Raw genomic sequence first — 14,767 nt, 5'->3', positions numbered from 1 at the left:
CCAAGGGAGAAGGCTTGTTTTGTTTTTGTTTAATATTAAGCTGCAATGTGGAAATAAAAGGGCAAGAATATCTTTTGAAGAGGAGCCCTGGTAGCTTGGGGAGAAATAGCTGACGGCACATACAGAAATTCTGCAAATCCCCTTGCACACTGAAGTGGTCGTCYTACAGGTACGCAGGATCTGTTGGTCAGAGCTGCGCTGGGAATGAGGACTGCGGCTGGGCAGCGCCTTTCCACCGTTTCTACTGTAAAGGGAGATGTTGCAAGGAGTACRCCCTGCTTTCCAGAGGAAGCAAAGTCCCTTGAATATGGAATTTAACTGCATTAGTGCCCTTCCAGAGGGAGACCCTCCGAGCTTGTTCAGCAAGCTCCAAGCTGTGGCTCCACAGAGCTCAGGTGTTTCTYGGTGCCTTTTAGTCCCTTGGTTAGTCTGTGCGAGGCAGACAGCATGTTAATTTGTTTTTCTTTGCTTGAGTGGTTTAGAAAAAAGCCTCTAATGAAATTTGCCTTATAAAATAGGAAACATTTCAAGGCCAAGAGATTAAAAATTGGCAGGTGAAGCATGTGTTTTTTTAGCTGTTATAAATTAATCTGCCAAAGCCTCAGTGGAAAGGTATTTCTTGTGCATGGAGGGCTGCCTTGCACAAGACGAATCCCTTAGTGTTTGGGTTCAACAGCAGTGCCCCATGGGGGAGATTAGACACTTGATAYGAGTTTTGCTCAAAACACACCTCTCCCCTCCCTTTGCTTTGCCAGGCCCTGTCCTCCTCCTTTCTGGTGGCCTCTCTGGACTTAGGTGATCTCCAGAGGTCCCTTCCAACCTTACTGATTTGCGTTTAACCCGTGACAGTTTTTGCCCTTCCCAATGGATTTTCTGCCAGGTCTGTCCTGTCGATAGGTGCATTAGGAGAGACTCTCCCTCCCTGCTGGATGGCAGTGATGATGGTGTCCTCGGTGGTGCAGAAGATGGTGAGCTTTTTCCTCGGAGGCCAGCTGATAAATGGTGTGTCCTGCAGTTTGACAGTGTTACAGAAGCGATGCCAGGGACTCCGAGGTGGCAAATACGCATGGACTGGACATGTGCGAGTCCTGCATATGCTTTCACCAACCCAGGCAGGAAAAGCCTGAAGTCCACCGTCATCTTCCTTGCTTTAAAGCTCTTGAATCCTTTCTAACCCTGTCCCTGCTCCATACAGAAAGCAGACTGAGAGCAGTAGATATAGAAAAGCTTCAGAGATAAAGCAAGAGTAGCTCTGAAATGCTAGTCAGCAGAAGGGAAAACAGGATTGATGTGGACTGCCTGTATCAGAGCAAAAAATACCTGTCTCTGTACATCTGTAGTGTATAAAATGGAGGAGTAGCTGGAAACCTGTTAATGTTATTTTTCAGAATCCAGCTGTAGCTGATGCTCTAAAATGCATCTGAAAGGAGCTGTGGTCGTTTCCTCTCTTTTTGTGGGGATGAGGGTTTGGGATGTGTTTTTTTTTTTTCCTTTTTTTTCCCCTCCTCCCAATACTGATGCCATTTCTCAGGGGAAGAAGCATCTTCTCTGCCTCTGAAGATCGTCTCGTTGCACAGCCCTCTCCCTCCTCCGCTCCCTGGCGGCAGCCTGCAAAGTTGCTCCATAATTTGGTTCCTTTTCTTTGTTTTCTTTCGTTGGAAAGGAATGGCTCAAGGGGGAGGGCAGAGGAGCATAGGGGTCCGCTCAGCGATTAAAAGAAGTCCTCGCCTTTCCCGCGGGGATGCCGAGACGCACGYGGCGTTGCAGGAACGCAGCGCCGGAGGCAGGCAGCAGTCGCTTTGGAGAAGTCGGCAGGATCAGGCACGCGACAGGGGTGAGCTCGTGGCTGTGCTGCCCATGTTCCTGGTGGCCGTCTGTCCTGGGGGATGACAAAAAGAACTGGTCCGGAGGCATTAAGGCTCCATAAAGGCGGCATGYGTTTTAGCAGGCGAACCCAGCCGATGATTTTTCTCTCCTGTTCCCCACTCTCAGTGCGCTGCATCGATTCTGCAGTTGCTGGAAGCTGAGTGAGTCTTCATCTGCGTGCAAAGCGTACGAAACCGTCCCTGCTGCGGGAAATCGGCTCCTCGGCGCGATCGTCGGCGAGTAAGCAAGGCACGGTTCGGTTCTCCCGCGCAGGGAAAACGGTTTCCTTCGCCCTCTCGCTGCCGCCGCGTCTCGCCTGGGTTAGCACCACGTGGCAGGGCTGGACGGCGCTTCATGGAGCGTGAGGCCGGGCAAAAGYGATGCAGGAGACGGTGGGAGAAGCAGTTGAACGACCATCTGGTTTTCCGCTGGGGACTTTGAGGTTCACTTTAGGGCATCGAGCCGCTGCATCGGGGCAGAAAYGGAGTCGGGGGAGAGGATCCCCCGCGTTCCTCCTGGTTCAGCAGCTGCGCGTAGCAGGCGTGCCGGACGTCTTCCGTGGAGCGCTCGGACGGCGGCTGGAATGGAGGCGGCGCCCAAAGAGGCCGGATTTGCCCCAGCAAAAGGATGAGAGCGGGGAGCGATTTAAAAACCCCGCGCGTCGGACGTTCGAAATACGCCTCTGCGGCGCTCGTCCCTGGCAGAAACCCGGTGTCTTTGCGTGGGGAGCGGGCCTCTTGTTTCAGCACGGAGCTGACCCGCGCGTCCCTGCCTAACGAAAGCCTAAACGCAGGCGACTAGAGTCCCCCGGGCGCCGCCGTCGCGTTGCCTTCTTCGCAGCAAGGCGCTTCCCAATGCGCTTTAAGGCCCGTAAAGCCGTAAAAGCAGCTGAACCTCTGCAGCTCCTTTCCTCCTTCCCCTCTGCATTCGGTTAGCATAGCAACGGCGACTTCTGAAACCTTCCCTTGCGTTCAGCTTCGTTTCTTTTACATTTGGAGCGCTCTTGCATTTTTTTTTATTTTATTTTTTTTATTTATTTTATTTTTTTTTTTATTTCCTCAGAAATAGCCGCGGGAAAACGAACCCCTCTTAAGACGTTATCAGTGAGGATCTAGCAGAAAGGCATGAAAAATAGCTTGTTGCTTTAACCTTGTTAGATTTAGATTCTGAGAGAGAAGGTCCCCGGGCGCAGATCCCTCCGGAGATTAACAGAGGAATTTTTCCCACTCTTGCCTTTACTGGCCTCCGTGTCTGAGATTGACGCAGGGAATTTTTTAGCTTCTCTGATCCCCCTCTTTTTTTCTCTAAACAGCGCACGAAGGTAGCCTYGAACAGGGAAAGGGCGGCTGGCCGTCGCGGGGCTGCTTGACATGCGCCGCTTCTCCGAGTTCGGGGCGATGTCTACTCGCTTCAGACATGACCCTGGGTCATCTGAAAATACTGCTGACGAGCATTTTATACCAAAATTGGGGAAAACTATTTGTGTCCCTGTTGGTAAATAATAGGACCATAATCTGCAAAAACAAATTCCCAAGGTTAGGAATCCTTATATAGGCAAATGAGYGGTTATGGCTTTTTAATGGTGCTGAACGCCCGGTAGCTCCCTGTGACTTTGGAAGTGCCTGAGTGTTTAACGTAGTGGGGAATTAGGCTAATTGGGGTAAAACTTTGAGCATCTGCCGGTGCAAATTAAATATTCATTCTGCTGCCCCCACCCAAAGAATTGCAAAACTGTAGAGAATTTTATTTCTTTAAGATACCTCTTACTTCAGCAAAGTTATTCAGATGGTATTGGGAAGCTGAGAACAGCCAAAGGGAACAAGGCAGTTGTGAAATCGCCCTTTTTATTTATTTATTTATTGTCTTTTTCAGGGAAGAAGGCTTAAATTTAAACAGGTGTTCAGCCACGCTTAACTAACGTTTGCAGCTGCAGTGTCCCTGATAGAAACCATGCATCGTGCTGGAAGGAAAGCAGATGGTCTGAAGCAGCTCCCAGTGCTAGGCCAGTGCTTTCCCCTCCTGGATGCTGCCCGTTCGCGTGAGAGGTGCAGGAGGTACTGTGGTCGTGCTGGAGCATTTGTCCGGCCACGGATTCCCCGCTCGCTTTGCACGGATTTATCCCTTTCTCCTTCTAGATGCGTCGCCGTATGGTCCTTCYTGGGTGGTTACATCCCACCGGAGCGGCAGCGGGGTGGGAGACGGCTCCGTTTTCAGTCGCTGAAGTGAAACTTTGCTGCTCCGATGGTTTTATGGGTTTCGCCTCGTGTGCTGGGAGGGAGCTGGGACTTTTGGAAAGCCTCTGCTCGRGAGGCTTCGGGCAGGCTGTGGGGCCACCTATCGGCAAGAGCTCCTCCCGAGTCAGCCGAGCGAGCGGGTCCGCGTCTGGCCGTGGAGCTTCGCTGCTTCAAGCTGATGCTGCTATTGAGACGCTGCACTGATGATCCAGTCCGCAGCGCTTAAATATGCAATTCAACRACTATGCAGCATTAAGCATGAAGATTTCTACTTTGCAATAAGTACTCTAGTGTTAGACTCTCCCAGACAGTGAATGCCTTAAAATGCTTGCGCTTCCTAACCTGTTTTTATGTCTTTCACAAAAACATACGCTTTAAAACCTCTCCTTAGATCTGGCAGGCGCGCAGGATGACCAGACGCTGCRTCACGTTTGTCTTCAGGCCGAAGCAGAATATGTATTCCTCGCATGAAATATTTAGCGAGGTTTGACGTTCAGCGCAGGAGTTACGGGATAAATGTGCGCTTCGCGGGCGAGCAAAGCGCAGCATGGAAACCAGCAGCTTTTAGAGACCATTGGCCATAACGCTGCAGTGGTAAGAAGGGAAACTGCGGGTAGGAGAAAAGCTGGTTAGAAGGAAGGTGCCGAGAGTGCAGCTGAATGCCAGGTGGCCGCTTTAGCGTGGCGTATGTGGATTTTTCTCCCCCCTTTCCTGGAGGGGGATGCTCCAGAGAAGTAGCATGCGGGGCTCCRGACTTCGGACGTTCAGTAAGTCGCTGCCTTTTCTTTGTAGCAGCAATTTTGAGACGAGCGGCGTCTCTTTGCTCCTTCCGCCGCCGCTTTGCGTACTTATTTGAGCAGGCTTATCTGGGAGCGCGACGTCAGAAATGTGTGGAGCATAGCCCAGGCTGAGCGTGTGCCTCTGCTAACCCCTATGTGCTCTGGTCTCTTCCTGAAAATTAGTCTGTTATTAGTACAGTGCAGTCTGATGCAGCAATTTCTGCTTTTCCGTTTGCATCTTTGATCGGCACAACCTGAGCAGCCCTTTCTCTCTTCAACTGCTGAGCTCTTTAATTAGCATCGGAGTTGTTCTGGGTAGCCCGTTACTCAGATCACTCCACATTCTGCAAGGTGCAATATCAATTAAAGCAGGGAGGAAATAAGTAATTAAGCAGAGCTTTGCAAAGAAAGGCGGACGGCTATTATATGATAAGGGAGCAAAGACTCTTCAGGCTCTTGCTGGCATTGAACCAAGGCTCATAGTGTTGCAGCATAAAGAAATATTTGATGAATGCAGGTAAAGAGCAGCTTGATGCTGTTGCGTAGGGCTCGGAGGGTGCCAGTGCTCCCRATGATGACTTGAAACAGCTTTATAGACACTTTGAACTCTAAAAGTCTGATATGTGGGATTTTCCAGGGCAAAAAATGACTGTCTGACGTTGCAGAGCTTGGAAGTAACTCATCCTCTCTGGAGACTTCTGATTTCTGCTTCCGAGCGAAAGACAGCAAGAAATTGCGCCTTAAATTCAACGCTGCAGGTTTTCCTGCACTTGTACCACGAGCCAGTGCGATTGCAGGGTGKAAGTTGTACACTGAGAGCACAAAGGAAACTTTTCTATGGGACAGCTGCTCTCAAAGTTGTGGTTACAGCTAATTTATATACCTGGATTTTCACGTTCTCGCAGTTAGATTAAGGGGAGTGAAAAGCTTCCCCTAGTTCTGCAGAGGTGCGTGGRTTCTTTCCTGCTAATTGAGAGGTGTTTTGCATGCAGCAAATATGTGCCTGAAAAAAATGTTGATTGCAAGAGGCTGTGCCTGTTGGGAAGACTCAGCTTGGTTCTTGTTTGTTTGTTTGTTTTTAATCCTGCAAAACTTAATTCCCATCTGTGGGGTAGAAACTTCAACAGAAGCAGATCTCATTTCCTCTTGTACAATACTTCCAAGCAAGAGAGAGGAATTTTTTTGAGCCCAGATTTCAAGGAAAAGCTAAGTTGCATGCGGCTCTGGTAAGGGAAAAAGATACTTCCCTGGTTCTTAAAAGCTCTAAGGTTTACAAGGCCAAATCAAAGCCTCCCTTGGAGACACTCATAATCCCAAAACCTCGTTTTTAATATCTCAGAATAAAAACAGGTGATTGTCAGACAGTAAATCCAAGGCAGCTGAGCGCTACATTGTAGCGAATCCCAAATGCTGTGGTTGGAMTTTTGGGAAGAGCCAGGGCGAGCCATGGCACAGCAATACCTGCCTGCTCCCCTTTCTCATCCGTAGCAGCTCCCCTTTGGCGTTGCCCGATTCCGATGCTGACGTTACGATGGTCCCAAGCTCTTTTTCCGCAGCCTGCTCTGGATTCTGACCTCTGGACCCCGCTACCTTCCCCGGGGCAGGCAGACTCGTGTCATCTTCCTGTTGCAAGACCCTGGCTTGGCAGACTGCTGCGGGGGAGCAAAAAAAAAAAATAAAATAAAATAAAAAGCTTTGGGCAAATCCACTGCTTGCTATGCGCCGTCGTGTTTTGCTGGTGCAGGTAGGTGCCGTTGGCCCTGCGGCCCTTCCCTGAAACCGCCCCGTGCGTTTGGCGCGCGGGTTGCGGGCGGCTTTTGGAGCTTGGCCGCCTTCGCGTCGAAATCTGCTGGCTGCTGGACTCGCTTGCTTTAATTTCTCGGCTCGCCCTTTGAAATTGGAAACTCGGCCGTGGGCCTGTTTTTGTTTATCCTGTCTTTTCGTGTAAATTGATTTGGCTCGTGATGACTGCGGTCGGCTCGCTGGAGCTGTATCGAAAATAGCAACGTCTCTGGTTGAAGCTAAGGCTGCCTGAGAAATGTCAGAAGCAGCAGTAACAGCTCCCAGCCGATATTAGGAGCACTTCTATATCCAGAAAGCTTAGTCTTCCCTGACAAAATTCCCACAGTATTTACCTCCCATCTCTTTTCTTTACTTCTAGGGTTGTGCAGATGCTTAGCTCTACTCCAGTGCAGCTCCTCTTTTTCCAATCCTTCCCCAAATTATACTGATCTGAACCAGTTCTTTCATCTGTGCAATGCTGTGCCATCAGAAGCCAGGAGATTTTTCCCTTTGTTTTTATTTTCAGCGTTCAAGCTCCACTCCATACTACATGGGTTATGTTCTTTCTTTTTTTTTGAGTTCCTTGGAGCTGTGCCTGGCTCAGATAAAAGGAGAGTCTGGAAACGTGCATAGAGCATCTCCTTATAGTGGTTTTTTGTTTGTTCTTGTGGCTCCTGATCGCAGCGCGTGCTGCTCCGATTGCATTAGAGGGCTGAATAGGCTTTAAAAAGCTCGTAAGGATGCATCATAAATAGGTGGCGTCTAGAGCTTGTGTCAGAAGAGCTCAGAGATTGGCATTTCTCTTCAGACACCCGCAGAAGCCGGAGGGTTTTCTTTTTCCTTTGAGGTACGTATCTGCTTTTGTGAGCCAGGAAAATCCATCAGCTGRGAAAAAAAATTAGCTCTGACCGGCTTTTCGCCACTGATCTCTATGAATAAACAGCGCCAGCTGTAAAGGGATGCTTCCGTCTATGTTTAGAAGTAGTTACTTGTGCTACACCCTCTGCATGCTTAAATTTGTATCCCCAAGGAAATACAATCAGATACGGGGCTTTATCAGGGTGTGGAGCTCGGGTGCCGGTTTCCCCCTCGGCGAGGAAGAGCTCTTCTCTGTGCTTTTCATCAGGGTTGAATTGCTGATGGAGGAAGCAGTTGAAAATGGTGCAATTAGCTAACGATGCCCTTCTGCAGGCGCTGGTATCCTCGAGACCGTGGCGAAGAACAGAAGACTTTTGCATTTGCAAGTGTAATAGCAGGATGCTCCCAGCGATTCATTAAAATCCCAGAGAGGAAGGAGCCCTCCTGTGTCAACGATGCTGCTGCCGGTCTTTGAAATGCCGCTTTGCGCATCCCATAAAGCTCCCCGACTTTGAGGGCGGCGTTCCGGGCTTGCCGGTAATTGCGCTGGCTCCCTTTGATGTTCCCAATGTCAGACCTTGCCTTTGCGCTGCGCGTGCTTGAGACGTGGAGTCACACGGGCCGCCGCCGCCACGTTTCCGCTTTGCCCGCCGCGGTCARGGCTCTCGTTTCGGTGCTCTGGGTTCCTCGAGGTGCTCCTGGCCCTTCGCGAACCGTGCAGGGAGGCAGCAATGGCATCGCRAGCTCCCGGCTTTCAGCCTGACACGTTTTCTGCCGCAGGACGAGATGGGTAAAGCTAAGTCATCTCTGATCTGACAAGTCTGTGGCGCGATCCTTCGGCACAGAGCCATCCCGTGGCGAGACGTTGCTCCGTTTTGGGGTGCTCCGTGTGTCAACCAAAGTTCATGGATCGGTTACGTGGAGATGGAGCTTCCAAATGGGAAYGCTTGACGCTTCTTCGTGTTCTTGTTCTTCGTGTTGCCAGCTTCCTTCAAAGCCGGGGAAATACCATAGTTGTCTGGTTACCAGATTGGAAGAGCGTAGCTTTAAAAGGCAACCTTTTGCTTTGACTTCTAAAACTAACATTTCTCATGCACAGCAGAGGGAAACCTCATTTTGGTTTACACCTGTGCAATGGCCAATAATAGGCAAAACTTCTTGGAAAAAAACAGGTCCAGCCTGTACCTTGGACTCCCTCATAATTACTGTCGAGTTTCTTGGGAACTGTCTGAGGATTTTGACCTTTGGGTTGCGGCAGTTGTACGGTTGCTTTTTTCCCTCTCTAGCATCCGGATGTTTTTTTGAGCAAAGTGCTGCTCTGTTTCCGTAACTCCATCCTAACGTGCACTGGAGCCATTCTCGCTGACCCTTTTTGTTTCAAAATAACTCCTTTCCCCATTTAAAAACCAGATGGAAGCGTCCAGCTCGTGCCGGCGTCCTTGTTGCGGACGCACCCCTGCAGCCCGACTCGCCGCACAGCCCCGGTGCTGCCTTGCAGTATCCTCGATGGAAAAGGCAAGCGGATCCTCTGCAAGTCAGGCCGAAATATTTGCTAATGGCCAGTTTGCAGCTTGAGAGAGTGAGCTCTGGCTATACTAGGCACATAAATAGCATAAGGACGGTTTCCTGATTTACTTTGTTCCCCTTTTCCCRTGTAGCCGTGTACCCGAGAGCAGCAGCGAAACGTGTTTGGTCCCTAGAGAAAGGCAGAGAGCTCAGGGGCTCTGTATTTTTTGCGAGCGTGAATCCGGAGGTCGAGGACTCCGCTTGGTGCTGGTGGCGGCCGGGGGAGGAAAGCAGCTCGGCCGCGGCGGTGCCGCCTGGAGAAGCTTTGGCGTTTTCCTTGAAAGCGGTCAAGGATGTCTTAAAAACGTCACGCCRTCCGGGAGCGACTGTTAATTCTCGCGGCGAGGGCTTAGGGTTAAGAGCACCTCTTTGCAAAAACGGGACTCGCTGTGCGCTGCTGCTGCTCGGGAGGGCCCGAGCGAGCTGCCACGAGCTACGCCGGATGCGTTAGAATTGGTGTTCGTTCTCGCTCCTTCCTCGGGGAGACGTTAGTAGGTATTTGCAGGTAATTATTGCTTTTATTCTGCGCTAAAGCAATAATTTAAAGGGGTATGTTAGAAAGCTAGTAATTTCCTGTTGGTGACTGACAGATGTTTTGCCATATGTGAAATGTGCTTTCAGGCTCCTACTAATTACGATGACACAAATTGGCAGTAGTTCTCTTCCCAGGCTCCCGACTCTAATTTTGTCATCTTTTCTTTTTCCGTCTTTCTAAAGGAGGAGTTTCCACTTTGTCGCGTTCTTGTCGCACCCGTGTCTGCCGCAGCATCCTCACCTATCCCCTTTGCTACCCCTGCTCAGGTTCCTACCCCTCACCCAAGGCTGGGGCCACGCTGGTCGTCTACAAGGACTTGCTCGTGCTCTTCGGTGGGTGGACGAGGCCGAGCCCTTACCCCCTGCACCAGCCGGAGAGGTTCTTCGATGAGATCCATACGTACTCACCCTCCAAAAACTGGTAAGGATGAAAACATCTGGATTTGAAGCGCGCACTTTGGCCCTGGAGAGCTGCCGGAGGGCGTCTCTCCGAGCTCACCTGGAATAGCAGATTGGTTGAGGTTGGAAGGGACCTTTAGGCTCGTACCTAAAACATGCCAGACTCCCCAAGTGTTTTCTGGAACGTTTTCCAGACAGGCAGAAAAWCTTTGTGTGTGTATTTTAAATATTTTATTCATTTGGCTGCTTGCTTGAGGTCTTTGAGGAAAATAAAAGATGATAAAACCATAACTCCTGGAGGTTTTGCTTGTGCTGATGGTCCAAATTTAAGGCTTTTGGTGGCACTTCAAGGGAAAAGTGATGCAGTGGTTGTATATGCCATCTTGGAAAGCTCTTTGCCGTTCAAGCTCTTAGACTAAGAATGTCTCCAGCAGCGACCAAAGAGATGGCAGGACTTTTCCTATTCCTTTTAAACACTATTCTGATGGTTTTAGACCTCATATTTCTCCTGACCTTTGTATGAGAAAGGAGCAGATGCTGTATCAAAGCGGCGATGAATTTTACTTCTCTTTCTTTGAAAAYGTCTAATCATCAAAAGCGTCAATTATCCAATGCATTTTTGGGTAGTGACTTTAGCACGCTGTAATTAAACTGCGTTGGAAATGGTTCGGGGCAAACTTAATTGAAAGGGGCAATATTTCCAGCTTGGCCTTGTGACTTTGTCATGTTTAAAAATGTTTAGCACTTTAGTATTTCTAATTAGTTTCATTATTATTTGGCTCTCTGTAGGCTTTCCCTGAGCTTTTTCTCTGTAATACATTCTTGAGGACTTTGCTGACCATTGGGATTTTTTTTCCCCCTCCATTCGTTCAGTGCTTCCCTCTCTCATCCGATGGTCGGTGCTCTCTTCCCTCTTCCTCCAGGTGGAACTGCATCGTGACCACCCACGGCCCCCCTCCCATGGCAGGACACTCTTCCTGTGTCATTGAAGACAAAATGATCGTCTTTGGGGGCTCGCTGGGATCTCGGCAAATGTAAGTTTGGGAAGAAGATGGTTAACAAGCGTTCCTGCAAGGAAGGAGTGTGTTGGACCACTCTTGAGATAGTTTGTAGCATTTTGGTGGGGGATTACCATGCTGTTGCTTCCCAAACTTTTGATCCGTGCTCTGCACGGTGCGAAACAGTGCCCTGAACTGGGCARCRGAGAGGGAGGCGAGGTGTGCGGAARGGTTGCGTGCAGGCGCGGAGCRGTTTGTTTATCGGAGGAGACTGCGGTGATCCTCTCCGCTTACCCTTTCCTGCCCTCGTGCATCTGGGAGGAGAGATGGGCTAGCACTYGCTGCAGGCCAGCGTTGGGGTCTGCCTGCTGACTTATCATGCTGTTCACCTCTTCTGGGGAATTCCTTTGAGACACCAACTTGAAGACAGCCCGGTCCTGGCAGGAAGGATCTCCCCTAAATCAGCATTTCAGATGCCCGAAGGGCCTGGGTTTAATCAGCAGTATCGCCTGGAACCAGGGCAGCGCTGCAGCCRGGTGCTCCTTTGGGACCGTGGGGGAAGCGAGCGTCTGTGCCTGCTGCTCAGCGTTTGTTGTCTCGTCCCTGCAGGAGCAACGACGTCTGGGTGCTGGATCTTGAGCAGTGGGCTTGGTCCAAGCCGAACATCTCTGGGCCTAGCCCTCAYCCGCGAGGTGGCCAGTCTCAGGTGATGTTCTCCTTCGCTTATTCAGCTTCAGGGCCAGCTCTCACGTGAGCGTGTGCTGCAAAAGATAAACCAGAGATTAAGCCTTGTCTGGCTTTTTTCCAGCTTCCAGACAGCCCCCTGCGGCTCTCCTGAAAACTACTGCCTAATTTCCAAGTTATCTTTGTGGTCTTTGCCTGCCAGGCCTATGTTTTATAGCCATTTATTTAGTGAGGCTGCACTCTTAAGTCTCCTTAATGTTCAGGTAGCTACTGTGCTGTCTCTCGCACGTGGCTCAGAATTGTAACGAGCATTTTGAGAAAACAAATTGCTGAGTTTTGCCCATGAGAGCAAAAAGCAGCTAACRTCACCCTTTGCAGCTATCAAGATCCATGAAATAGTATCCCGTGTTGGTTTTGCTGGTACCCCCYTTAATTTACTCTGATTCGAGTGAGTGATGCCAGTGACCAGTTGCCCTGAAGCACGTGGCCGGTCAGACGGGCCTTTGGCCTTCTCCCCTCCTGTAGAGAGCAGCACGGAGATCCCCGCCGCTTGGCCCGGGCGGAGCGTCGGGAAAGGTGCTTGCGCTCAGCCGTGAGAGCGACAGGTTTGCGAGCGGTTTGGGGCCAGGAGGAGAGGCTGAAGCAGCGGGGTGAACTCGGCTTTGCCCTGGGCCCAGCAAAACTGGCTCTCTGTCTCTGCTCCACCCCACGTGCTGGGGCAGACGAAATTCAGCAACGTCTGCACCRCTGAGAAGCTGCCAGCTGGCTCTACCTGAGCTCGCAGGCCTTGTGGAAGCACGAGGGACCGCTCTGCGTCCTTCCCGGCCTGAAACGCTCTCCTTTACMCCCTTCAGATCGTAATAGATGACGAAACCATTTTAATCCTTGGTGGCTGCGGTGGTCCCAATGCAGTAAGTATACCGCGGGAAGCGGGAATGTGAATTGCACGTGTGTCGCAATARGTGTGAGCCCCTGGGGAGGGTGTGCGTTATCCGGGTAGCAGCCCCCAGACACTCCGGCRACTTCATGTCCTGCAGAGCTGCTGTTTTTTTCTGATCCAGGCACCCACACTGTAGATTTCCCAGCGAAGCTGTCGCTATAGCTAGAGCCGCCTTTAATTAATAAAAAGCACCCCGGGCACTATCTGAGCAGCTCACCAAGGTTAATTGAGTCTCAGAAGAATTAGCCCTGATTTTATAATGGGATAGAAGGTGTAGATGATGTGACTTGTCCATAGCCGCAGCGAGGCGTAGTCACTCCTCCGCTTTCAGATCCCAATCTAGGTCACCGTTCGCCTGTCTGCAGCAAGGCAGCTGCAAAACTCCGTTCCTCCCCTCCCCGACAGAGATCTCCTGGCAGTAAACCAGGCTCCTAAATCTGTCACGCTTTCCTTTGCAGCTGTTTAAAGATGCYTGGTTGCTGCACATGCATGCGAACCCTTGGACATGGCAAGCGCTCAAGGTGGAGAACGAAGACCACGGAGCGCCGGAGCTGTGGTGCCATCCTGCTTGCAGGGTAAGAGTCYGGCTTTGAGACAGCCATGCGATGACGGGGCTCAAAGGGATGTTGTGAAAGTGCCCGAGTTGAACCGCGTGGTCCCACGGCGTGATGTGGTCTCTGGTGTCTCTCTCGTGCGTTTGTTCTTTTTCCTGTCCAAACGTCCCCTCTTGTGTTTCCCAGCTGCCTCCCCGGTGCAGCGTGAAGGGACGTACTGCAGTTTGTAACCTCTTCTTTCTCCTTCTCCTCCTGCAGGTGGGACAGTGCGTCGTGGTCTTTAGCCAGGCTCCCAGCGGGAGAGCTCCGCTGAGTCCCAGCTTGAACTCTCGCCCCTCTCCCATCAGCGCCACGCCGCCCGCCCTGGTCCCCGAAACGCGGGAATACCGCTCGCAGTCTCCCGTCAGGAACACGGACGAGGCTCCCTGCGTCAACGGCCGCTGGGGCACCTTGCGACCCAGAGCACAGAGGCAAACCCCGTCGGGATCCCGGGAAGGGAGCCTCTCCCCGGCCAGAGGGGACGGTTCCCCTGTGCTGAACGGGGGGAGTTTATCGCCTGGAGCCACCGCCACCGGCGGTGCTTCCTTGGACAGCCCCGTACAGGTCGTATCGCCCAGCACGCCTTCCGCTGCCGAAGGATACGACCTGAAAGTTGGGCTTTCCCTGGCGCCAAGGCGAGGTTCCCTCCCGGAGCAGAAAGACCTGCGTTTGGCATCTGTCGATTTGAGCTGGGAGCAGAAACCGGCTTCTGTCATCTGTCAGATGGACGGTGTGGACAGCAGGACAGTCGGCGGAAGCGTGAGGAACCCCCCGGAGCAGACGAACGGGATCCACACGCCGCCTCACGTCGCTAGCTCCCTCCCGGGCGCTGTCTCTCCCGGCGCGCTCCGGAGAAGCCTGGAGGCTGTCAAAGCCCTGTCCTCCAAAGGCGCCTCAGCCTCGGCAGCATTAAGTCCTCCCCTCATTTCTTCGCCAGGATCCCCTGGCAGCCAGAGCGCGAGCGGCGCCGATGCGGGGTCCGCACTGCGACCGGCCTCCACCCAAGGCGATAGTCATTCCTTGCCTCCCATCGCCCGCCGCCTGGGCCACCATCCTCCCCAATCCCTGAACGTGGGCAAGCCTCTGTACCAGAGCATGAACTGCAAACCCATGCAGATGTACGTGCTGGACATTAAAGAGACCAAGGAGAAAGGACGAGTCAAATGGAAAGTGTTCAATAGCAGCTCTGTGGTGGGGCCGCCCGAGACCAGTTTACATACGGTGGTGCAAGGCAGAGGGGAACTAATCATATTTGGTGGCCTCATGGACAAGAAACAGAACGTCAAGTACTATCCCAAAACAAATGCCTTGTACTTTGTGCGAGCAAAAAGATAATGTGGCGCCAGCCGCTCACCGCCACCTTCTCCCCTCCCTTCCCCGTGGCTTTCCCTCCCCTTTTCTTTTCAAGTCCTTCCTTCTGTCCCGCAGGCATTGATTGAAACTGTGAATTAGGGAACGGCAAACCAATAAAATGCAAAGCGAAACATCAGCGCTGCCCTCCGGTTCCCGGGAAGATTTCCGCCCCCCCCCCCCC

General features: G+C 51.6%; 1 protein-coding gene across 2 annotated transcripts in view; it reads left to right on the top strand.

Moving 5' to 3' along the window:
- The window catches only part of FBXO42 (F-box protein 42), a 49,214-nt gene extending 34,492 nt beyond the window's left edge, over nucleotides 1-14,722 (top strand). For both annotated transcript variants that reach the window (XM_085319933.1, XM_085319932.1), the window contains 6 exons: nucleotides 9,887-10,040; nucleotides 10,942-11,052; nucleotides 11,626-11,722; nucleotides 12,555-12,611; nucleotides 13,099-13,215; nucleotides 13,453-14,722. In XM_085319933.1, coding sequence (XP_085176059.1) covers nucleotides 9,887-10,040; nucleotides 10,942-11,052; nucleotides 11,626-11,722; nucleotides 12,555-12,611; nucleotides 13,099-13,215; nucleotides 13,453-14,568 — 1,652 coding nt within the window. In that variant the 3' untranslated portion in view covers nucleotides 14,569-14,722. The remainder of the gene's footprint in view (nucleotides 1-9,886; nucleotides 10,041-10,941; nucleotides 11,053-11,625; nucleotides 11,723-12,554; nucleotides 12,612-13,098; nucleotides 13,216-13,452) is intronic.
- The last annotated feature ends 45 nt before the right edge of the window (nucleotides 14,723-14,767 follow it).

This window comes from Rhea americana, unplaced genomic scaffold (genome assembly GCF_003343005.1).
Source record: "Rhea americana isolate MKP2758 unplaced genomic scaffold, rheAme1 scaffold_603, whole genome shotgun sequence".
Classification (NCBI taxonomy): Eukaryota; Metazoa; Chordata; class Aves; order Rheiformes; family Rheidae; genus Rhea; species Rhea americana.
This window is presented reverse-complemented; position numbering and strand designations above follow the sequence as displayed.